Source organism: Muscardinus avellanarius (genome assembly GCF_963383645.1).
Source record: "Muscardinus avellanarius genome assembly, chromosome: 12".
In the NCBI taxonomy this organism is placed as follows: Eukaryota; Metazoa; Chordata; class Mammalia; order Rodentia; family Gliridae; genus Muscardinus; species Muscardinus avellanarius.
Window position 1 is genome coordinate 9,343,897 of NC_137798.1, and position 26,509 is coordinate 9,370,405.

A 26,509-nucleotide genomic window follows, 5' to 3' on the forward strand; every position below is an offset into this window, starting at 1 on the left:
GAAGATTAAGATCTTCTATTTTGATGTAAATTGGGAAAAGCTATAAGTGAGAATATTTACACTTGGATATCAGTTTAAGAAAGGAAACAGCTCTTAAAGTTCTGTGTAACATAATGGAGTATGGTGAGATAGAATTTCAAGCCTTTTTCTGGAGGATTTTGGTTCATTTTACTTCTGCAGATGAATTGAAATCTCTCACTTGGGATTTCTTTTCCTTCTATTTCTACATCTTGGAAACTCTTGGTGCTCTGCGGTATCAACCCACTTTTCTCTTTCCTTCTCCCTTTCCTCTCTTCTGCCACTCTCCTTTTCTCTCCTCTGATACAGAAAAAGAAAGTGACTTGGTGGTGTATGCTTGTGATTTCAGTACTTGGGAGGCTGAGCCAGGAGGATGGCAGGCTCCAGGTCAACCTCAGAAACTTAGTGAGGCCCTGTTTCAAAATAAAAAATAAAATAGGACTGGTGGTGTAACTCAGTGGCAGAATACCCCTGAGTTCAATCCTTACTACCTGGCCCAAAAAGACACCTCAGCAGTGACACCCTAGTCTGATTTTCAGGAGTTTCAAATTGTCTCTCTTCTCAAAAATCTTCACAGGGCTCTCATTTTGACATAGCCACGTTGATAATTTCTTTTGAAGAAAGTGCCAAATTTTCTAGATTTAAAAATCTAAATCTTAAGTCTATAAAGAAAGCAGCCATTTAGCAGAGTGCTGTTGAGAATGGGGCACAGGATAAAGAAGGTTTGATGGGGTGAAGGGAGAAGGATCAGAGTGATCCTTCTTGGGAAGTGATGGGGCTCAGAGTCGGGTCTCAGCAGCCCAGGAAATAAGTTTTGGAGATGTGTTTACTTGTGAAGAGAAGGATCAGCAGAAACCGAGAGATCTTACCCTCTACTGGATTCCCCCCCCACCCTCAAAAGCAGTTCCTAGAATCTCTGAAGCGAGTAATCTCTTAATTAAAATATTTGCTGATTTGGGAGGCTGAGACAGGAGTATCGCAGGTTCAGGGCCAGCCTCAGCTACTTAGTGAGGCCCTCCACAACTCAGTGAGACCCTGTTTCAAAATAAAGAATAAAAAATAAGGCTGGGGGTGTAGCTTAGAGGTAGAATGCTCCTGGGTTCCATCCCCAGGAACTCAAAAGATTAAAATATTTGCTGAATAAATGAGTATAAAAGAAACTGTTCCAATCATTCTATTTTTTCTTTGCTTTAAAATTGGGAGAGACTAAACAACATTCAATATCATATTGAATGTGAGACATCTAATGAATGATTATTCTAAGAAAGTAATTATGTTCTATAAAGGATGATACTCACTGTGAACCCTGTAACTAAAGAACAGGAGGGTAAAGTTCATCAACATACCTTAGAGCAAGTTATAGGAGAAGAACTCTACTAAACTTTTAAATGATGCTCTACTGGATTAGAAAAAATGCTACCTTATATGTTTAGCAGATTTTTAAACCCTGGCTACATTCCTTGAATAATGAAAAGTTTAGCTGTTTATGCTGCTTCTACTTACATTTAATTTAGTTATTGTCCTATGTATAGGTGCATTCAGAAACCTCAGGCAAAGTTTTGAAGAGGAAAGGATAAATGTTGAATCTTCTGAATTTCTGTTCTTTCTTTAAAAATATATTAAAAAATACTCAGGCACACAAGGGCTGGCACCCCTTTCCCCATTAACTACAGCAAGCCCAGTGATTTTCTTTTCTTTTCTTTCTTTCTTTCCTTCCTTCCTTCCTTCCTTCCTTCCTTCCTTCCTTCCTTCCTTTCTTTCTTTCTTCTTTCTTTTTACAACTGGTATGAAGGAATTAAGAGTAAGGTGGGACTGACTTAGTATTCAATTTGACATGTTTAACTAAGGGTGGCCTGAATCACTATATTTGTAAACAAGATCTGACATATTGCCTAACATTCAGAGTTAATTCTTTAATTCTCTAGCCCAAGTCAGTAAATATTTGTGAAGCACTTTTAATGTATTTTCTTTTCATTGGGAGCTAGGGACAGTTGGGAAAGTAAGATGAATGGTTGGAAGAGAGCTTTTCATTTGACTACTTCACATGCAGGGTATTATTCAAGAGGAGAAAGGAGTAAGGATATTTGCCTGTGCCCTCCAAACTTACCTTGGCCAGTTGCTCATGAATCTCCAGCAGGCTGGGTCTGTTAACCTTGGGTCCACTGACACTGCCCGTGTTGCGATAGTATTCGATCTTGGGAACAGCATCCACGGTGTTGTGGCCAAAGGTTTGCAGGTAGTATGTGTTTGTGTGAGAATCATAGGTGTGAAAACTGGCATCAGCTTTAGCGGTTTCTCCAATTTGGAGGAAATTATCATAGCATTCCCGATTTCCGGGCCTAAAGCTGATGGTCAATCTGTTCTGGGTTTCATCCCCAAAAGAGGTTTCTTCATAGTGTGGTGGGTCAGTGTTGTCATTGGCAGCCGTGCTGCCCTGGGGGACCTCACTGATGACATTGACTTGAAAGCGACTGGTATTAGTGGGGGCTGAATCCGCAAATACATTGGAAGAGTGGTTCAGTGACATCTTCCAAGCTGGGTAGTTTGAACTAAGCTATTTTATGGTTGTTAAAAAAAAAAAGCTATATATTTCTGCCTCAAAAAAAAAACCAAAAAACAAAAACACTAATGTGGTTACATTAGGGAGCTCCTGGCTCTTGTTCTAGATGATATCAATAGACTCTTGATAGATTTCCTCCTATAGGATCTTCAGAATGTTCTTCAAAGCTGCCATTGAAAGAAAAAATTAAACTTGTTCCAAAGAATACAAGTATATTTAAGTAAGGTAGGGGTCTGAAGAAATAGTTTTCTTTTACAAGACACATACTTTGAAATTCACTTCACTAAAAACTATTTGTCCAGGGTCCTGCAATGAGGAGCTGGAAACTTGTTCAGGAAACTGAGTGTGCAATGGAGTCATTAAAATATTACTGGGTTTGTAGTATTTGCTTGGATTTTTGTACTGTTAGAGCCACTGAAACATAGTTTTCTGATGGTACTAAATGCTGAAACTGCAAAGTATTTTATGACTGCTACGCCTATCCATTATATGATAAATAAAAGAAAAATTAAAAGCTTCTGAAAACTGCATTCTTGCTAGTTTATAAAATTCTGAACATATTCAAATAAATTCATTCTAGAAATATCTTGTTATCTATGCAACAAGTAAAGAAATACATTTTAGAATATGAAATAAAAATACAATCCATCAATATAATGTCTCTGTAAATTCTCACGTCTTTGACTAGCCTTTAAAATGTTTTATTTGTTCATTTTCCTTTTTTTTTTTTTTTTTTTAACAAATGGAACCTTTAAAAATAAGATTATTTGAGATACGGAGATACATCATAGCTGTTAAAAAGTCATATGCTACATTTAGATAAAATAGCCATAGTCTGCTGAGTTTCTTTAATAAAAGAGTGTCAACAATGAAAGGGTTTATATTTTTCACAATTCTACAATTTAAGCCGATCTTAAAATACATTCTTTAGAATTAAATTTCTTTGTTGATACCTCAATTTTTGTTTTTTAAAGAAAATTCTAGACAGATGAGATATACAAATAAAAATGTGCCTCCGCCATGCAGTTATCAATGTTCTTTCTTTTACTGCAAAGAATCCTAACTTAAACTTTTAGATAACCTTTCCTGGTGAAATTACAAGCAAAACACTTATCTTTATAGTTTTCAAGAAGCATCTGCTTTCTCCTCAAAGTCTATGACTTCCTTTACTGCGCTCAGGATCTACTTTATGACATAATATTAAGTGTGTTTTATTTTACCCTTCCCAGAAATGTTTAACTTACCACCCAGGAGCCTTCTTGTAGGAAGTATAACCTGCTTCAGCATCACACAGGCATTTATGGGGCACTCAGCTTTCAGCCCAGAACCTTAGTCTTCTCCTTATTGGTTGGAACCTTTCTTGAAAGAGATGCTTTTGCAATGATTAGCCTGGAATGGTAGCTGAAACCCCACCTACTCATTAGCCCCCAGGAACCTTAAGTACCACATCAACTGGTAACTAGTAGTAAACCATTAATCCCTTTAGACAGGATATAAAGTTTCTTTAATTCACAGGGAGAATTAGATTGCTCAACAGCAATCATTCAAAAAATATTGCTTCAGTTATTTGGCGCTAGATAAATTGAATCCCATGACTTATTTTTGATGAATTTTAGTGACCTCCTATTGTTCAGCGTATGCACCCAAACTCCAGAGATAATTTCTGTATTTTGTTACTCAAAAATTGTATCTAAAATTATTTTATCTTTTTAAAGTAAATATGACTTTGATTCTTCTCTGCCTGGGAAGTGAGCAGATTGATATTTAATAAATCGGTGATTTATTAAAAATATTTTTACCTACTGGGAGAATTATTTCAAGCAGGAATTGAACTGTAGGTACATTTCCCAGTAGCATTCCTAAATGGCCATTTTGTCTCCACCTGGAAAAACATTTTTTTAAAACCTAGATTTTGTTTTGTTTTTGTTTTTGCTTTGTTTTGGGTAGTACTGGGGTTCCTGGAAACCCTTCTACCTCCAGGCTGCACTCCCAGACCTCTTTTATATTTTTATTTGGAAACAGGGTCTCTTAAACCAGCATGGCTGGCTTCGAACCTGTGCGATCCTCCTTGGGTAGTACTGGGGTTCCTGGAAACCCTTCTACCTCCAGGCTGCACTCCCAGACCTCTTTTATATTTTTATTTGGAAACAGGGTCTCTTAAACCAGCATGGCTGGCTTCGAACCTGTGTGATCCTCCTGTCTCCACCTCCCAAGTGCGGGGATTACAAGTGTGCACCACCACGCCCGGCTTAACCCTAGTTTTTGAGTTTTGTTGATGAGAAGGTTTTGCTCCAGTCTGAATTGGTTTTTATTAAGGGAGCACAAACAATTCTTCTTGCAATTGGTTTCCAATTCTTGTCATTGGTTTCCAATGAGAATGACTACACAAGTTCTCCTAGTGTCTAGCAAGAAACTCTCCAAATGGTTTCCAGTTGCTGGGCAGCTTGGCTGTGGTGTAATACAGTGAGTGGTTAAGAGAAAGCTCTGGAGTTAGGATGCACCCTTTAGCCTCTGCCTTCCTAGCTGTGTGAACTCAGGGAAAGTTTCTCCTCTCCTCTCCTCTCCTCTCCTCTCCTCTCCTCTCCTCTCCTCTCCTCTCCTCTCCTCTCCTCTCCTCTCCTCTCCCCTCCTCTCCTCCCCCCCCCCTCTCTCTCACTCTGTCTTGATTTGTTCACCTGCAAATGTAGATTGTGAAGCATAATGGTACTTACCTTGTGCGGTTATGGTGAGGGTTGACCGAGTTCATTTGCGTTAGGGTTTAGAACAGCACCAGCATACCAGCATGTACTTGCTATTTTAGCAATGTTTACAGTTGGCCTCTGACTTTTGCCAAGTCCCATCTGAGATTCTGAGATTGATCTTTAGAAACTGGCTATGTATTATGCCTATGCGAATAGTGAGACACTAAATTGATGAACAGATTCAGGATTATAGAAACTCAGGATTATAGCGATTGGGTCATGGTAATGTCTCGAAGCTATCTCAGAAACAGAGACAGAATTACAAATGTGGGTCTGGAGCACAATCTTCTCCTAAAGACCTCCACTGCCGGCATTTATCTGTTCAACAGAGGTGGTTTGGATCCCACACAAAAAAGGCACTTAGGCATAGGAATTAGTCACATTTCAGATTCAGATAGATTTTCTCTTGCTTTTGTGAATTGGGAATAATATTGTTGTGGAGTTATCTGAAAAGTTTGTAGGAGTTCTATTAGAAATAATGTTCATACTTCATGATTTTTTTTGTTTGTTTGTTTGCTTGTTTTTGTTTGGTTTGGTTTGGTTTTTTGCCAGTACTGGGGATAGAACCCAGGGGCAATCTACCTCTGAGCTACACCGCCAGCTCAGGACTGGGGCCGACGGCCATAGAGCTGGGCCTCAAAACGAGTTCTGTTCATTGGACCAGAACAGGAACTAGGAACTGGCATTGCTCACTCCCTTCCCCCCTTAACACTTGCTTTCAGGATCCACTTACTGATTCTTTAACCTTTTTCCTCTACCAAAGGTTGGAGTGCCTCCGGTACCCGTCACTTTCCTTTTTCTTGCTGCCTGCCTGACTACAGTGCAATGTGAATTAGTTAGAGTCATGGCCTTACATCAACCGGACATTTTCATTCTGTGGCTTTTATCTCTAAGGGTGAAGCGAAAGTCTTTGTTCTCTATTAAGGGGATTCAGAACTTTGGGAGCAGATGGGAGATAGTTTGGTGTACGTGGATCAAATTGCACCATCCATAAAGCCCACCTTGAAAGGCAAACCCAATTTAGGCCCGTCACACAGGTGGGTGAGGTAACAGGAGCAAGCTGTCTTGAGGTATGCACCTCTATTTTTCCTTCTGTTCTCTCTGATGAGGCTCTTAGGAAGGGGCAGTGGGGGCTGATCTCGGCATGACACTGGATATCCATTGCTAGAAGGATTCGCATTTCAGGGAAATTCCATGTGTCCGTGCTGTAGCCAGCCTTTTATATTGATTCTATTATTTATCATTCTGAAAATATAAATGAGAGCCTCTCTTCTACCCTTCCAAAGGGAAAAAAATAATAGTTCCTGGAGTCATGGACCCAGAAAGTCCTGGATGAAGAGACTTTGGATTCATAGATTTTTCTCTTGCTTTTGTGAATTGGAAATAATATTGTTGTGGAGCTATCTGAAGAGTTTGTAGGAGTTCTTTCAGAAATAATGTTCATACTTCATGAAGTTTTTTTGTTTGTTTGTTTGCCGGTGCTGGAGATAGGACCCAGGGGCACTCTACCTCTGAGCTACACCACCAGCCCTATCTTTCATTCTTTATTTTGAAACATGGTCTCACTGAGTTGCAAAGGGCCTCACTAACTAGCTGAGGCTAACCTCGAACCCACAATCCTCCTGTCTCTGCCTCCCGAATGCTGGGATTACAAGTGTGTGCCACCATGCCTGGCTTGAAGGGGTTTTTTTGTTTGTTTTGTTTTGTTGTTTTTGCCTTTTGGGTTTTTTTGAGGTCTTTCTCCTTTTTGAAGTAAAGATCTTACTTTGTTATATGCTAGTCACTAAATGGAGATTTTTAGTGGGTGTTTTCTCAAAGAAACAAAGAGAACACTTTTTACCTGGACACTTGGACACATCTTTCCACTATAAAAGCTTGAGTCACAAAGAAGACACTTAGCGTCATAGCAGATATGGCTTTCGGCAAGTTCAACTGAGCTTGGCTTAATATTGGGCCAAATTACCAACTGGCTACCAGATATTCCAGGTTTACACTCTTGTACTGGGAGACACAGACCTTCTTTGAAGTGAGCGTGTCCAGAAAAGCCACAGGCAATACGTATGTGTTCTACCAAGTCTACCAAGAGATGGAGGGCATGAGGGGATTGCAAGGAGACAGCTGGATCTGGAGCAGCATAGGCCTGAACAGTAACCACGTGTGAGACTGGGGGCTGTTACCAAGAGCGTCAGGAGGTACAGCAGATGTTAGACTCCGCCAGCTCAATTCTAAACACAGCTGCCCCCTAGCTTGGTGACCTTAGGAAGTTTCTTGCTCCCTCTTGACTTCAGTTCTTCATCTGTGAGATGGAGATTTTTTTTCCAAGTGGGGATAATAGTTACAAACTCAAATGGATTGATAAGAGCAACAGATAAACTAAGAGCAGCTGATACAGAGCTCACTCGCAGTAAACAGTGGTCTTATTTCCTCTTGGTGTGGTTGGTTTATCTGAGGTTTCAAGGGACTTATTTATGTCCTTCCAGTCAGTGACTATAGAACATCAGAGTTTTATAGCTAGAAAGACTTTTAGAATGACATTAATTTTATCTCTACATATTTTTTTTTCAAATGAAGGGAATAAAGACTGGACAGGTCGAATAGCTTACTTTAAGCCATGACTTCTTGAGGTTGGAGAACTTCTATTACCACTACATATGAAGATACTAAATAGTGAAAGCAAGGTAGGTATAAACGATATTTTATGGTTTTCAAAGTGCTTTCACATGTGTTATATCTCATTGGTCTTTCCAACATTCTTGCAAGATATGGAAGATGAGTTCCTTCTCCTTCTCCTCCTTCTCCTTCTCCTCCTTCTCCTTCTCCTTCTCCTTCTCCTTCTCCTTCTCCTTCTCCTTCTTCTTCTTCTTCTTTTGGTGGTACTGGGGTTCCCGGAAACCCTTCTACCTCCGGGCTACACTCCCAGTACCTATTTTCATACTTTTTTTTTATTTGGAAACAGGGTCTCTTAAGCCAGCAAGGCTGGCTTCAAACCTGGGTGATCCTCCCGTCTCTGCCTCCCAAGCACAGGGATTACAAGCATACGCCACCACGCCCGGTGAAGATGGGTTTCTTAACCTTGTCTGGCAGATGTGAAAAAGAGGTTTCCTTCAGGTAACTTTCTAGATCATCAAGCCAGTTCTTGGGCCAACATTGGAATTCAAATTTCTGAGTGTAGGATCTAAATTTGAGAAATTTTTCAGGACATCTTAAATTCTCATTCTGAGATCTCTGGGTTTCCGGGCACATTTGTAGCTTTTTGTGTGGAGAGACACAGGGATTCATGTTTGTATTCTATTCATTAGAAACCTGGATGCGGGGACAGAGGGAAGTGAGAAAGCCCAACAACGGTTTATCATTTACACAGCGTGGTGAATGAATCAATCACAGAGGTTTATTGAATTCAGTGAGTGAAATGAATTTCTCTCAGGGGCAGTTACAAATACATCCACCACGTGTCCAAATAGCATAATCATAAAAAGCCCCAAGCCGGAACTCTCAAGCAAGTGCATATTCAAATGTCCCTTTATCAAACTCTTCAACCTCGTCTTCCCATGTAGAGGAAGGCATGCTGCTATAAGGGTCTAACAGAATTTTGAAGCATCTGATAATAAGAAGTCCCAAGAAGATACACAAAATCCCCACAAAAGCAAAGCCAGTTTTTTGCTCCAGTGTCAATGAGAAAGCTGAGACTTGGTTGACGCTCATCTTAGCTGAAGAATTGCCACAGTAAGGACTACTCATTATTCACTGGCGCATGGTCATGGCTCTTCGGAATTCCTGCCGGAATCAATTCTTGGCCTGGGTACAAAATTGAACTTAGTTTAGCGTCACCCTAGTATGGTATTAGGGAGCAATTTTTTTTTTTTTATAGAATCTGTCATTTTTCAAAGTCTCTGACTTAAGTCATAAAAGATGCTTGGAATACCATCAGATAGGGATCAGAACCAAGATGCTTGGAATACCATCAGATAGGGGTCAGAACCAAGATGCTTGGAATACCATCAGATAGGGGTCAGAACCAAACTCTCGTTGGAAATTCTTCCTCTGAAGTCACTAGAGAATTGTCTTACGGACATAAGAAAGTATTCCTATGTCCTCTAAACATAAAATCAAGTATAAAGCTAGATATTCACACTTAACCCTAAAAACTGTTGATTCATTCCTAGATGGTTGTCATGGCTTCTTTGATCTGAGCTGTCATCTAATTCCCACATCAATTTTGCATGTGTAGATATATAAATAAACAAGCATAGGTTATATGCTTCTCATGCTGTTTGAGCTCAAGGTTTACCTCAAGGTTTATCTCCTGTGCCACTTTGCCAGATACAAATCCCCATCCTCTTAAACAAATATAATATCTTTTCTCTTTTTCACCCTTACAGCTTTTATACTTAGACAGCTTGCATTTTTCCCCTCCATTCACACTATACACTGAGTGTGAATTTTTTTTAAGAGAGAAGTTGCATTTATTAAATTATATTAATACCAGCAGTGCCCTGCATAGGAGCTTGCAGACGACAATCAGTAGTCGTGGTGGGTCCTTGGCTACCTCCTCACCACCCCCAGTGCCTTTCAACACACCCTCACAATAAACATAAAATCCAAATTAAATAGCACGTTTCTCTGCAAATTCAGGTTTAAGACACTCTCGGGTCTTCCTACCAACCAGATTTCTACTCCTAAGTCTCTATTGTATTGATATTCTAAAACTACAGCTAAAGAATTCAGAAAGTACACATTGAGTTGAAACAAAATAGGCTTTTTCCCCTCATTTGATGTCCTAATAAGCCAATCAATTAACTAAATGTAAAAGTAAAATAATCCATTAAGCCCATCAAATAAAATGATTATTAATATTCAGCAATTGTTCTCGAGAGATTGTCACCAAATAGCCTGGCATTAAATAATTGGGAATGACATATTTAATGTTTTCTTTGTTGTCGTTACTACTTCTGACCCTTTTTTTAAATTTTAGGGTATTTTTTGGTGGGGGGTGGCGAGCCAAGGGGAATTCCACGTGTGAACTACAAAGGCATCTCTGTTTTATTTTCAGAGTCTTGCTAAACTGCTGAAGCCGATTTTGAACCTGCAACCCTACTGTCTCAGCCTCTCGAGGACTCGGATTACTGTGCGCCACCACACCCAGGTAAAATTATTCTTATTTTAAATGACTGAGCCTTGAGAATCTAATAGATTTAGCTTTTAAAAAACAAATGAACTAGATCAAGGAATGGGGGGCAAGGAAGGAAGAGTCCAAGAAGATCAAGAATTGTAGCTTTGAATCCCAGGACTGGGGAGGCTGAAACAGGAAGATCACAGGTTCAAGGCCAGCCTCATCAATTTAATAAGACTGTTTCAAAATCAAAAAGAATAATGAGGTTGTGTGTGTAGCTCATGGGTAAAATGTCCCTCAGTTCAATCCCCAGTATCCCCACACAAAAAAAAAAGGAAGAAGAAGAAGAAGAAGAAGAAGAAGGAGGAGGAAGAGGAGGAGGAGGAGGAGGAGGAGGAAGAGGGGAAGGAGGAGGAGGAGGGGGAGGATGAGGATTATTCAGTAAATAATATATCAATTAACACTGATCAGTATTATAATTCACAACAGTTTAGATTACAGAAGAGCACAATCTTTAAACTTTAAGTGTCAGAACTATTCATACACTCTGGAATATGCTGGTTGTTTGACTTTTTGTTTAATAAAAGAGAAAAATTATTTCAAATTTCTCAATTGAATCACTTTCCACCAAACCATTTTTATGCCCTGATAAGTAAGAATATAATGGACTTTAATTTCTTTTAAAGTTTAGAATTACTGAAGGTTTAGATCACTCAGAGTGATCCTTCTGAAGACCAAGTTCTTGATTTGTCCATCTTTATAGACACAGGAGACTGGACTGAATATCTAATGACCCTGAGACTTAACAGAACTATTTTCCCAATTCTCAAATGTCCTTGATTTTGTAAACTAAGGGTTACTTATTGAGATACATATGCACTCTGGTCCATTTGCTAATGTATGGAGAAACTGAAAAGTAGAATATTTCTACATGGAGATGCTGAACCAGGCATTTGCCATATTTATGCAAGTTGATTTATGACTGATTTTTGCAAGTCAGTTATCTGAATTATTATTTTTTCCACTAAAGCAAACTCTTGCAGGCTACAGCATTTGATATTTCAGGAGATATGTAGTAAGAGAAGCCAATAGACTTGGTTTGTTGGTGGACATTTGGTGTGCCCAATAGATCCCCTTCAACGAAAGACTTATTGCCTGGCAGCTTGGAGGGCTGCCAACAAACAGTCCTCAGTTGTGGGCTCCTTTGCAGATTATCTCAACTGCAGAGAGCTGCCTCGCCCAAGTCATGGCCAATGGCTGATAACTAATAACTATTCATCAATAATTAAGCAATCATCTTGATGGATCCATGTGATGGTATGAAGACATGGCAATCTTGACCCAAAGGGAACGTGGCTGAAAGACCATTCTAGCTGTAGAATTCTACCTGGGGTCAGCTGAGTCTGTCACTGGGACCATATCATAGCTCAAAGCCTGCCTATTCCTGCTTATAACTCTATTCTTTTACAGGTGTTAAGCCCAAGGGCATTCCTTAATAAATATCTGGCACATTAAACTCTGTCTCAGAGTCTGTTTCTGGGGACTCCGGCTTGTAACAATCCGTGCCTCACAGTCGACCTTCCTTGGGTGGCTTGAAAGATCTCTTTTATTTTTCTGCTGGTTCATTTTGCCATGGTATAGAAATAGTCTAAACTATTTATAGTTCTAATTGTGGTTAAACTTAGGTGTCTTAAAAATATAGTGTACATTCCAATTGAGGGTTATGGATGGTCACTGGAAGAGTTAAGTCATTTGGCTCTTGGCCAATAATTAATCAAGTGTACACTGTTGTTCTAAGCAAAACCTACCAACCAGCAAAACAAGTAAAAAAAAGAATCATTTTCTAGATAAAGCAAGAAACATTCATCTAATGTATCTATGCTAAACTAAAAAGAGGTATATTTTATACTGTATATTATGATTTGTCTAACACATACCAGATAATGCTTTATTCTTAGACTTTTAGGCAACATGTGAATTAATGAGTTACCATTTTTAATGGAAAAATGACTACTTCACAAGTAGTGACAACAGTGTCTGGCACATTCTAGGTATTTAATAAATACTTGAATTAAACTAAATATGTTAAAAATATAATTTTTGATAAAAATTCTTGCTTAAAAGTCAAATTTTAAACATCCAGAAAACAACACAAAAATGCATTTAGTTGAAATGAATAAAAAAGTCTGGGTTTGATTTCAAAAGTAGATCTTGAAAGATTAGTATCAAAGTTCAGCAGCCCTTTCAGTATTCAGTGCTCCTGCTCTTTCCTATCAAAGTGATAAATAGCGCATTCTCAGAAAGACACATGAGTTTTCGTGTTTGAAGGTAGAAAAAGTGGGACTTCTTAATCACGTTGTGAGCCTTTTTCCCTAAAGAAAAGTATGTCATCTTACTATTTTGACATTAATCTGTACCAGAAAGTGCAGAGTTAAATTTTGTATTCAATTGTAGTGACTGATTAGTTAAGATTTTGGGAATAATTACCCCTTTCTTTTCTACCCCTGACTCGGCTGTTACCCGTAGCCAAGATTTTTGTAGATCTTCAAAAGTTTTTGGAATCAGGTAAGGATATGTACAATTAAAGGATACACATAATTACTTAGTGAATTAACGAAGTCACTATTTTTTTAGTTCCAGGAATAAATGCCTATTTCATTTTAACATTATTTAATATGCACTCTACTTCTCTATTATTTGTAGAAATATGGAAAAATGCAGTGTAATTAGGGTAAATCCTGAAAAGCGAAGAAAAACAATAGTCCAAAGAGTTGAGTGAGCTTAAAGTAATATAATTTTAAAAACGTATCCATTGAAAAAGCATATATCGACTATCTGCTATATGCCAGCACTGCCCTCACTCCTCGGTAGCGATGACCTTTTTAACACTGGGTATTTGCTATAACGAGTGTTATGCCTCAGTGGAATAGATAGACACATTTATTTTTAAATGTCTAACTGTAGATCTATATGTTATACCAGGCAGTCACTGTCAACAAGGCTGCAAAAGATATAAAGCAAGTTAGAGGGAAGAGGAAGAATTGTGAGGATGAAGGGCACTCCTTCAGTTCAAGTGGTTACCAAAGGCCTCTTTAGGGAGACAGTATTTGACCTTAAGCTTGAATGATTTCAATGATGGAGCCATGAAAATATCCAGGGGAAGAACACTGAAGTTTGAGGAAATAGCGCTTGTAAAAGCACTGAAGCAGGAACGAGGCTTTCATATATGAAAGAAATATGTTAAGAAATTTACCCATTAAAAAATTAAACACCTTATTTGTGCAAGATGGCTTAATGCATTCAATGAGAAAGAAAGGATAGAATTATTTAATCGACATATATGAAGATTAAATAATATATATGTATATATACATATATGTCGATTAAATAATTTTACATATAGATTTATATGTATTATAGATTTACATACTTTATATATAGATTTGCATATATATATGTAGATTAAATAATTCTATGTATATATATATATATATATTTTTTTTCCAGTACTGGAGATGGAACCCAGAGGCATTCTACCTCTGAGCCACACCCCCAGCCCAATTTTTTTATTCTTTATTTTGAAAGAGGGTCTCACTGATTTACAAAGGGCCTCACTAAGTAGTAGCTGAGGCTTTGTGCCAGCAGAGCTCCTTCTATTTCAGCCCCCCAAATGCTGGGTTTACAAGCATGTGCCACCATGCCCAGCCTCTACTTTTTATATTTTTAACCAATGTAGGATGGTCTTTAAGATGACAGAGAAATAAAACAGTATGAGAGGACAAGGATGTCATTGAATATTGCTTAGCTACATTAAATGAATTCAAACTCCTAGGTTCAGATGATTTATAACTTGCAGATATGTCTTCAAGACCTTTCAGAAGTTGCCCACCATGAGGGAGCTGCCAGAGCTATGGGTATGAAGAGACAAATGTTTCCGTTTTCAAAAGGAGTAAGGGGAAGTTTTGATAATGATATTGATGAGGAGCAATTAGTCTATTTTTAATAGGCAATTTGTTACTAATTCATGAAGCATTTACGAAGTCCCTAAAAGTTAACGTGAGTTTAATCAGTAAAGCTGTATTAGCTAGTTTTCTGATACTGTGACAAAATACCTGAGAGAATCGATTAAAGAAGAAAAGGCGTGTTTTAGCTCATGGCTTCAGAGGTTTCAGTCCCGTTCAGCTGGCTCCACTGTTTTGGGGCAAGGAAGTATATCATGGCAGGGAGTGCATGGTGAAGCAGTGTTCACTTTATGATGGTGAGGAAGCAGAGAGACAGAAAAAGACCGTGTTCTAATACTTCCTGCAAGTGCTCCCCCCAATTACCTAACTTCCTTCCCGTAGGCCTCACGTCCTGAAGGTTTCACCACCTCCCAACAGCCCTGCCAAATGGCAACTCATCCTTTAGAACATGGGCGTTTGGGGTCACTCCAGATCCAAACTCTAGTAAATGCTAAATTCACTTCCCTTTTGAAAATTTGATACTGACATGGTACAGTGCATTCAGCAGTCTCCCATGATATCTTTGTGAGAAGGATGCGGTATATTCCTGGATAAGAGCATTTTTATGTAGATTTATAGCTCACGGAACTTCCCTAATAAATACCAGTTTCTGTAATGATGGAGACAGGTGTGAGGTACAGTATATCACAAACGTCTAACTTTCTACATCCTCAGTAGTGGTTTTCGAATTGTGACTAGGTTGAAGCCATTGAAGTGATGATTATTAAATTTGACAAAAATCTTTTTTTGTACCTTCTTAATCTTTATTTTAATCTTTATTTATATATATAAATATATATTTTATTGAAAGTAAATGTTATACATTTCATCTGTATTTGGTGCCCTCTTTCCCCTCCATTTTCCTTTCCCCCTCCCGACAATTAATACCCAGGCCAACCATGCTATATTCATACTTTTACACCTATTTGGAAGTAGCCGCTCATCATTCAAGTTCAGCCTCCTTCCTCTCTTAGTTTTCCATTCAAACTTTGCTGAGATTTCCCTTCCATGATCTGGAGTCCCTCTGGTATCCCCAATGCTCACTCATTTGGGCATATTAGAGGAAACATATGTCCCTTCTCTTCTGTGTTTGGCTGATCTCACTTAACATAATGCTTTCCAGCCCTTTCCATCTTCTTACAAATGACATGATTTTGTTCTTCTTCATAGCTGAATAGAATTCCACTGTGTGTATTTCCCATAACTTTGCAATCCATTCATCTGTTGATGGGGACCTAGGTTGTTTCCATATTTTGGCTATTACAAATAAAAATATGGAACGCTCCATGAATTTGTATGTCATCCTTGCGCAGGGGCCATGCTAATCTTCTCTATATTGTTCCAATTTTAGTATATGTGCTGCCAAAGCGAGCACGACAAAAATCTTAATTGAAATGATATGGAGCCAGCCGGGCATGGTGGGCACGCTTGTAATCCCCGCGCTTGGGAGGCGGAGACAGGAGGATCGCGCAGGTTCAGAGCCAGCCGCGCTGACGTAAGAGACCCTGTTTCAAAAATATAAAATAGGTCTGGGAGTGTAGCCCGGAGGTAGAAGGGCTTCCAGGAACCCCAGTACCACTAAAAAATAAAATAAAATAAATTAAAAAAAAATGATATGGAGCCAGGCACATTGGGTGGTGCATGCCTGTGATCCCAGTACTTGGTAAACTGAGAGAGAAGCACCATGGGTTTGAAGCCAAGATCAGCAACTGAGTGAGGCCCTCAGAAACTTAGCAAGGCTCTGTTTCAAAATAAAGCAAAGTCTTGGGGATGTAGCTCAGAGATAGGATGCTCCTGGATTTAATCCCCGGTGCCAACCCCCCAAAAAAATCCAAAACAAAACCCCAAAGCACTATATGTTAGTTCACAGAATTAAAATTCAAAGTAATTCTTTTGACTAGAATTCTGAGCTAAAAATGGAACACAAAATTTAATAGAAGTATTTCTAAAAGTCCTATGTTTAAGTGAGAAGGAAGGAGATGTACTAACCCTGAGTGAGGGAGCTGTGACACGACATTTTAGGTGAAATAAACCTGCAAGTTGCAATTGATGAACTAGAGCAAATCCAGGATATGCGGCAGTTGCTTGAAAAGCAAGTGGTGTCTTAAAATGAAGAGGGATACGAATGACAGCAGGTAATAACACTATTATCGTGTCTCGGACATACATAAGCAACATATACGCAATATACTTTCCTCCAAAAATATTTTAAAGATGCACCATATTTCTTTGAATGTAAGATGTCATTAATTATAAAAATGCTGCTATTTGTATTTTTACTGTTATTTTTTGAAGTATTGAGGCCTGAACCCAGGGCCTTGTGCATATTTTCACTGAGCCACATCCCTAGCCTCCCAAAATACTTATTGAATTGACACTGCCAAGTGTGGTGTACACCTATGATAACGGTACTTTAGAGGCCAAGACAGGAGGATCAGAGTTTCAAGACCAGCCTCAGCAACTTAGTGAGAGTGTCAGCAAACTATTGAGAGCCTATTTCAAAACAAAAAAATAAAAAGGGCTGGGGGTATAACTCAGAGGCAGGATGCCCCTGGGTTCAAGTCTCAGTATCACAATACATAAATGAAGAAAGGAAGAAAGAAAAAAGAAAGGAAAGAAGGAAGGAAGAAAAAAGAAAAAAGGAAAGAGAGAAAGAAAGAAAGAAAAGAAATCTCTCCTATATTCTAGTAGACACAACTCCTATACTCAAAGAGATTCCAACCAGGAAGATAGAGGAGACATTTTCAAATGGGAATTTAAAAATGGAGGTTGTTTACAAAGGCCATAATAAAGAGAGGAGGAAATTAAATTTTTATTCTATACTTAGCTTGCATCAAATAGTGCTTTACATATATTATTTTATCCCTATAACAAAGAGGAAAAATAAATTGAGAGAAAATAGACATTTTACTCATTTGGGGGTCAGAAAAGTACTTTTTACATGTGATTTTATTTAAACTGAGTCTTGAAATACAAAATGATTCAGATTTGGGGGAATGAGAAGAAAAGAGTACAGCAATACACATGAAACCAGAAAAGTGCAGGATTTGTTTAGAAAACAGTGCAATGTGGCCTAAGCAAAAAGAAGTATGGGAAACAAAATGTTAAAAAGGTAGGGTAGACCCAGATCATGAAATATTTTGATGGTCAGGCTAAGAGCTTGAAATTTCTGAGACTAAAATAGATATAAAGGTGAGGGGTGCATCATAGGAAAGGAATAATTCATTCATGTGAGAAGCAATGGGGACCTGTGCTAGCTAGTAAGGAGGTGGAAGAGAGGAGGGCTTTCAGAAGTGTTTATGGAGCCGGGCGTAGTGGTGCTCGCTTTTAACCCCAGTACTTGGGAGGCTGAGTCAGGAGGATCGCAGGTTCGAAGACAGCTGCAGTTACTTAGTAAAGCCTTCCACAACTTAGTGAGACCCTGTTTCAAAATAAAAAAATAAAAAACAGGGCTGGGGGTGTAGCTCGAAGGTAAAATGCCCCTGGGTTCCATCCCTAGTACCGGTATTTATAAAGTATTTATAAAGACAGGAAGCAAACTGGGCTTGGTGGCACAGGCCTGTAATCTCAGCACTTGGGAAGCAAGTTAGAGGCCAGCCTCTGCTGTTTCATAATTAAAAACTGGCTCAGTGTCCAGGACCACCAAACAAACAAACAAACAAACAAACAAACAAACAAACAAAGATAGGAAATAGAGGATTAGCAACTTGATGGATATAGAGGCATACAAATATTTGAAGCGTTATGTTGTAGGAAGCTGGGTGGACTTGTTCTAGAGAGATCCAGGGAGCCATTTTGTTGTAATCCTATTAAGGCACTGTTTGCTATTACCAGTTAAGATTGAAGATGGAAGAAACTAGCAATAAGCTTCATGGGATATCTCTTCTGCAAAAAGGAAACAGGATCTCCCAGTAGAGTTATATAAAAAGTGTTCAGGGTCATGGGTAAATCGGTAGTTGGAAACTCACCCAGAAGACAGGAGGTTTCTAGAAGGAGGCATTGATAAACTGTCTCATTCTGTAGTGGTGACAGAAACTCAGCACTGTAAAACAGGGCCTTGGGTTTGACATTCAGAATTATTTCATCATTGTAAGAATTTCAGTTGAGTGTCCAGGCAGGACACTAAATTGAAGGGGATTAGACAGGAGGGGTGATTGGAGAATAGAGTCAGGTAGTAAAGAACCTTGACAAAATAAGCTTAAATAAGTTAAATCATTAGACTTATGATTTTCAACAATAAAGACATGGTCATATATTCAGTTTACAATTTTAAAAAGCCAATTCCAGCTGTATGTGGTGGCACATGATTGTAACCCTGGTACTACAGAGGTCAAGGTAGGAGAATTGCAGGCTCAAGGCAGGACCTGTTTCAAAATAAGCAAGACCCTGTTTCAGTAAATAAAATAGGGCCGGGGGTGTAACTCAGAGGCAGAACATCCCTGAGTTCAATATCCCCAGTAACACACACACACACACACACACACACACACACACACCCCAACCTGAGTATGGTGGTACATGCCTATAATCTCAGCTATTTAGGAGATTAAGGTAGTTGGACCAATAATTCAAGGCCAACTTGCGCAACTTAGTGAGATCCTGTCTCAAAACAAAAAGCATAGCTCAGTAGTAAAGCATTTGCCTAGCATGGGGGGTGAGGCCTGAGTTTAATCACCACCACCAAAAACAAAACAAAACAAAACACAAAAAAAAAACCAAGACATAAACAAAAAAACAAGCACAAGTAAAAACACTTGGAGATCAAAGAACTATGAAATTTCCATTTTTAATAAAAAATAGGGAAAAACAGATATCTTATTAATAACTTAAAAGAAAAAAACAGGTATTTATTTTCTGATACTAGGGATTGGACTCTACCTCAGAGTTACACCTCCAGCTCTATTTTATTATTTTGTTTGAAAACAGGGTCTCGCTAAGTTGCAAGAATCTTGCTAAATTGCTGAGTCTGGTCTTAAACCTGTGATTCTTATGTCTCAGCCTCCCAAGTACTGGAATTATAAACGTGTGCCACCACACCCACCTTAGCCTTTTGTGATCATTTAAAACTTCTACTAGAGCCGGGCTTGGTGGCGCACACTTCTAATCCCCGCGCTTGGGTGGCGGAGGTCGGAGGATCGCGCAGGTTGGAAGCCAGCCGCGCTGGTTTAAGAGATCCTGTTTCCAAATAAAAGTATAAAATAGGTCTGGGAGTGTAGCCCAGAGATAGAAGGGTTTCCAGGACTCCCAGTATCACTACCAAAAAAAAAAAAAAAAAAAAAAAAAAAAAAAAAACCCACAAAGTAAAGATGAGGACAATTAAAAAGGTAATATTCAGAGGTTGAAAAAATTCTGGCTATTGCTAGAGGCTATTTCTACACAAGAAAATTAAAGTAAAAAGTTAAGTACTTGCTGCCTTAAAATATACTCAGCAAATAGTCTTGGTAGTTTAAGACATACATGTAGCAGCTGAAATGCTCGTATTCGAGGCCTACATTTTTCAATCAGTTGCCCAGACTCTTCATTTTATTTGACCTGTGAAATGATCAATGCCTATTCCAGCACCAAGTCTAAGATTTTTGAGCGTGTATTGCTAAGTATGGTGAACTTCGTGCCTTTCTATTGATACACAGTACCATATATTGTTAATAACACAATATAATTGAAAACAAATGAATTATAACACTCATTTCTTCACAATGAATAAGGGATCAAAAACACTTGAGGACTATGGGTGAAAGACACATTTTTTTTTTCACTTTCTCTACTTGCTGGGAGAACTAGCAAAGCAAAACGTCATTGGTTTCTGCCCAGCAGACATCGCAATGCCTACCTCAGGAGGAAAACAACATCTTAATATCTCGTTTACTAGGGAACAGAAAATGAAAGAAATACGAGCGAGATTTAGATTACAAAGTGACAAAATAAATTTAAAAAGCCATATAAAAGTAGTTGAGAAAAAGAAATAAAATTATTTTTTAAAAATGAGTGGTTAAACATGAGTAGTGGTTAAAATTATTATAAATATGCTATACTGCAAAAATGGGTGAAATTAATAGCATTGCACAGTTTGAATATCAAGGTCTCTATATATTATGATTAAACCATTTAAGTGTATTTAATAATCCTACTAAAAATGATAAAATACTGACTTGAGCCATATTCACTGGAATTAATGCTTAGGCACTTTAGAAATGAGTAACCGAGTTTAAAGTCCTTTGTTTCTTTTATGGGGAATGTGAGGTCTGAAATCTGTATGTCCTGATGAGTCACAGGATCGGGCCGGCCGTATACCTGTAGATGTACAAAGGCCCAAATCTCATGGAGGTTGCTTTGCAGTTTCCAACCAACAAATGAAAAAGCCAAAAACCTTTCTATGATTAGTCATACAAATCGTACCATTTTAAGTAGCCAAGGAAAGATAGTATTTTATACCTGATATATGGTCTTTCATAAACATGAGTGTTGTAGGTGATGTTTATTTCTTCTGTGAAATAAATACTGATTAGGAGATATAAAATTCACTTTTCAAAAGGAGTTGTTTAATTTGCATGCAATAATACACAATTGCAGAAATCAGTGGTAAAAAAAAATATGTACCCATTTTAAAAAACCACCTCCTATATCTTCATTTTAATCAACAGGTTTTTTTTCCTCTTGTTTATTTATCTTAGTAATGGTATTCCAAACAGTAAATATGAAATAGCTACTATTGGACTAGAAAATTATGTTCTGGGTAGAAAGTATTTTAGTACTGGCATTAAATATAATAATCTTGAATACTAATGCTATGAGATTCATACCTCACAAAATGACACATATAAGAAAATCCAAGCTTAAAAAACAATGAGCTTTCCCATATATAACCCAGCACCAAATATAAGGGTTATTAAAACCCATGGAAGGAAAAGGGAAAGGGAACATTATGGAGGCCACGTCTGCACAGAACTAGGTAATCCTTGGGAATGAAATGCGATGGAGTCATAAAGAAAAGTCTTAAATTACAAACCCAGATGTCTTCATGATGGTGAAGTGCATAGATTTCACAATGTCCCAGACCTTCCAGACCTTGGGATCTTCCAGAATCTACCCTCACGGACCTTCCAGATGTCAATCTTAAGAGAATTTCCCCTCCTCAGGGGCTCTTTGGATGGCTCTCTGACACTGATTCCTTCCTTCCAAAGCTCTGGTCTGAAAAGCCTCAAAATGTCTCACTCGAGAAACCTAGACCATCATTATTATTCTACGTGCTTGCCTCCAGCTCTCTCTCTCTCTCTCCATATTAAACTGAAAAAGCATAGATGGAAACTTCCTACCTAAAAGCATCAGCAATCTGCTTGTAGAACATCCTCCCCCCACCCCCCAACAGCATCAGCATCAACATCTGCAGAAGCACTGGACCCACTCTTTAGAATTTGAACTCACGGGTCCTGCAGCCTCCCTCCCCCCACCACAACCCTCCCACCCCTAGCTTTCCAGCTTCAGAAATACTAGAGGAAAAAAGATGTGCTTCTCTCCTGGACCTGTCGGGAACCCTGATAATCAAGGCGGGCAGAGGGGGAGAAAGTTACTTGGCAGGCAGCGACATGTCTCACCTTCCATGCCTGTTGTCATGGAGATGAAATCCAGCGAGCAGACTTAAGTGTTGGCAGGTTTGTCTGGGTTCGCTGATCCTCTCAGTAACAACGTAAAAGGCGTGCTCTGGGAACCTGCGTGGAGCCCCGGGACCGTGGTTAGAGCTTTCCTGGCCTACGAGTGTAAATGTCTCTGTTGATCGCTGAGAAGCCGAGGAGAAACGCGTGTGCGCGCGCGTGGGGCTTTGCAGGAAAATGTGGAATTTTTTTTTTTTTTTTGGCGTGGCACCCTGTAAATATTTGCGTGCGAGGACGTGTGTAAGACTGAGAAAGGAGGTGGGAAAAGAAAGGGAGTGGGCATCAGCTACAGCAGCAACAGGCACCTAGCCTGCAGTTCTAATAAAAATTAAAAAAAAAAAAGGCGCTCATTTTCGCGCGTATCACACCCCGTGTTATATGCAAGCACCATGTTTCCCCCGCTAGGGCAGCGAGAGTTTCGTTCGTTCATTGCGAACACCCTTCCTTTCCTCTCTGCTGCATCTCCAGCTCTGCTGCGGGGCATTTTGCCGTGCTGGATAACAACAGCCACAGCCGAACATCAGGTGCTAAAGTCTTAGGTTTCTTCTCCTTGGGAAAAAAGAAAAAGAAAAAGGAAAGCAGAAGCGGAAGGTGTAGCCATTTAATTTGGAGATTGAAGGCGTCACTTGGAAATTTTTTTTTTTCCCTCTCCTTTGCTTCCAAACAAACCCAGTCGAATCCCCTCCCATCCCTGGAGCAGGCGGGGCCTAGGCGCTGTCCATAGTACTGAAACGTTGCACCGTGAGACCTTGCTCCTAAACCAGCTAGAAGATATCAAAATACTAGCCAGGAAAGAGCCGATAAGAAAGAAAGAAAGAAAGAAAGAAAGAAAGAAAGAAAGAAAGAAAGAAAGAAAGAAAGAAAGAAAGAAAGAAAGAAAGAAAGAAAGAAAAGAAAGAAGAGAAGAAGGCAGGCAGGCAGGCAGGCCCTTAGGTAGCTGCGAGGCACATTTTCTAAACAGAACATGTGTTGAACGTGTAGATTTGCAAACCCACCATGTTGAAAGCGAGGCAGAACAAATATAAAAAGCAGAAATCTTCCTCCTCACCCCTATTTTAGGAGTCTGGTTGTTTTTCTAAATACTGTCTTAAGATTTACAGTTCTATTCGTGTTTTGACCCTTTATTCAGAAGCTATGATTTGCAAGAACCTGTAGACTCCCTACAGATTATTTACCATATGAACTGCTGAACTGTCAGTATTTGGAGAAAATACAGACACAGAATTAAGACATCATCCATTTTTTTTTTCTTTTTTGTTGTATTGGAGATGGAACCCAGGGGCATTCTACCTCCGAGCTACACCCCCAGTCCTAGTTTTTATTCTTTATTTTGAAACAGCGTCTCACTGAGTTGCAAAGGGCCTCACTAAGCTGCGAGGCTGTCCTCAACCCGCAATCCTCCTGTCTCAGCCTCCTGATGCTGGGATTACAAGTGAGCTGACACCCATAAAGTAAGTGTGAGTAGGTTTAATAATGAAGAAACACATAATGTTGATTTAGAGTGTTTATTAACTTAAGAAATGTAATGGGCTTACAAAAATGGGTAAAGTGCAGCTGGGAGTTCATATAGAACCATACTAAAGGCAGAGTTGTCCTTTTAATTTAAAACCATTAAGTGGAGGGAGAAATCAACACAACCCTTAAAACGTCCTAAAAGAGATATGACCTCACCGCCCACTATGAGAGAGAGTGGAAGATGCTGTATCGTTTTATAGTGACATTCTCCTACACATGGTTTTATTGGCCGTTTTAAACTTGCTAAGGGCCACATTCCTCATTAGTACTGTGAGCCTGAGAATTAAATGTACAGACAGATTCCCCGAGGAGTTTGCTAAAATGCAGATTCTGATTTAATAGTTGTGGGGTTGGGTCTCACATTCTTTATTTCTGACAACATTGTGAGTGCTGCAAGAGGCTGCTGATCTCAAAACACTTCAACTAGCAAGGGGCTAGAGATACTGTGTTCTGGCAACACAGATCCTCCTAGTTATTTTCTTCCATCTATTTTTTTTTGTGTGTGTGTGTGTGTGTGTGTCTAGAGTGTTGCAGGAAAAGGTATTTAAATCCACCCAGAAGCTAAGCACAGAGACATTTTTGTGCAATATTAACAACCATTTATGAACTTGATTCATCTGATCTGGATCTTGACATTGTCTGGACCCGTGCTGCGTTTAATTTTACTCTATATTTCCACAATAGGATCTGCAATTATCCTTTCTCTTTGTAAGCCTAGCTCAAGGGAACATAACCAAGTCACACGATTCTGCTGCTGATAGATGGGTTCTTACTCTGGTTGGGGGATTTTTTATTTTTATTTTATTTTTATTATTTATTTATTTATTTATTTATTTATTTATTTGGTGGTACTGGGGTTCCTGGAAGCCCTTCTACCTCCGGGATACACTCTCACGGGCTACACTCCCAGACCTATTTTTTTACCTTTTTATGTGGAAACAGGGTCTCTTAAGCCAGCGAGGCTGGCTCCGAACCAGCGCGATCCTCCTGTCTCCGCCTCCCAAGCGCGGGGATGACAAGCGTGCGCCACCACGCCCGGCTGGTTGGGGGATTTTGACTTGGCATTTTATAACTTTATATACGGTTTCATGGTAAATGCTCATGAAGCTGATTTTTAAAATCTGGATATTACAGATTGGGTTCTTAGTTTAGAAACTGAGATAAAGCTATTTCTCATAGATCATCTGACTGAACCTTTGTCTGTCATGACATTGACATCATGTGCATGTACACAGATTTTGAAGGTTGTCCTGGATGATTTTCTGTTTTTATTTAAAAATTTTTTATTGGTGCATTATGATTAATAAAAGTGGGATTTTCTATTTTTAAACATCCATACCTAGATCATTTAATACAGTGCTTCCAGTTAATGCCTTTGAACTGTTGCCAAAGGAAAGCTTTAACTATAAATTAGGTTCATTGGTGTTAGCTGGTACATGACCTTGACCTTTTTCAAAAGTGGTGATGCTCTCAAAAGTCTGCAGCGTGGCTCATTCAAGAAAGCATAATGGATTAAAAAGTCCATTATCTTCCATTTCCTTTGCTAGATGCTGGGACACAAAAATAAATGAGATTTGTTCTTTGCCCTTGAGGAAATACATTGTAAAACAACATGGCAAGTTTAACAAAGTTCATAGAAACACAGACACGAATATGCCATTTATATTTTATTCTCCATCACCAAAGAATTGATGAAGAATTGCAAAAAGGAAAATCATGGAACACTTGCATTTCAAGGGCTTGCCCAACTTTTATTTAAAAAATTGTTGAAAGATATGAAATATATGAGGTCTTTCCTGAAACACTTGTGGCTAATCTACACTTCTGGTGAGTCTCTGATGTATTTTCAGAGCAATACAAATTATTAAAAAGGTAAATATGTGGATGATATTGTTTAGAAACTCCCCAGAGCAGCTTGCCTTTTGTGTTTTTTTTTTTGTCACTGAAGTCTTCGTTTATCTATAAATACAAGAAACAGCTTCCAGTTTACAGAACCATCTCTATGTCTACTACAGGCTTGCCGTTGAGTCTTTGTCAACATATCTCTTACGAAGATGCCTCAGGAACTTAGACCCTTTAGACATTCCCTCAAAAACATTTCTTAGGACATAACTTCGTGACTTGAACTCTCTCATCACTTCTCCTCACTCAAACCAGTTCAGGGTAGGTGGTGTATTCTGTTCTTTTCTACAACGGAAATTGCTTAGCTGATCATGCTTACCACTCAGCAGGTTATCGAGGATGTCAGATTCAAATGAACAGCTGAAATTAATAACTGTGTAAAATCTTAAGGCATTTCTATTTGTGTTTTCTCTATTATAGCTAATGACATTGGATGTGCTCAAATGATGGCATATTATTTCCTTTTAATTATCTATATATGTTCTCATAAAACCCCAAATGGAATAAATAAGCAAGTAACTAAATATATGGTTGTCTTCACTTTGCAACCAAAGCATGTTGACTCTTGGGTCAGCGTATACAGTTGTTTTACAAACTTATTTTAATGGGATAATATAGAAAAAGTATCCAATCTAATTAGATATGAAGATGAAATTCTAAATATAATTGCTATTAAAATGTTAAGTTGGCAAGCCATTTCTGTAACCCCAGTAGTTGGATGATGGCACGTATCTGTAATTCACATACTTGGAGGTGGCCTATGTCTGTAATCCAAGTACCTGGGAGGCTGAGACAGGAGAATCACAGATTCAAGGACAGCCTCAACAACATAAGAAGATTCTCAGCAACCCAGAGAGACCTTGTTTCAAAATTAGAAAGAAAATAAGGCTGTGGGTATAGCTTATAGGTAGAATGCCTCTGGGTTCAATCCTCAATACCATAAAAATAAATAAATAAGTAAATAAATAATTAAATCAAACAGGATTGGGAGTGTGGCTCAGAGGCAGAATGAC

General features: G+C 38.8%; 2 protein-coding genes across 4 annotated transcripts in view; both read right to left on the reverse strand.

The window, feature by feature from the left end:
- The window catches only part of SLC12A1 (solute carrier family 12 member 1), a gene marked incomplete at both ends in the record, with an annotated part of 95,653 nt that extends 93,108 nt beyond the window's left edge, over positions 1-2,545 (reverse strand). For all 3 annotated transcript variants that reach the window (XM_080707560.1, XM_080707559.1, XM_080707561.1), the window contains one exon: positions 2,126-2,545. In XM_080707560.1, coding sequence (XP_080563686.1) covers positions 2,126-2,545 — 420 coding nt within the window. The remainder of the gene's footprint in view (positions 1-2,125) is intronic.
- Positions 2,546-8,811: 6,266 nt separating this feature from the next.
- On the reverse strand, positions 8,812-9,057 carry CTXN2 (cortexin 2; the record flags this gene model as incomplete). Its single annotated transcript, XM_080707566.1, has 1 exon — positions 8,812-9,057. One exon carries the CDS (start codon positions 9,055-9,057, stop codon positions 8,812-8,814), a length of 246 nt encoding a protein of 81 aa, XP_080563692.1.
- Between the last annotated feature and the right edge of the window lie 17,452 nt (positions 9,058-26,509).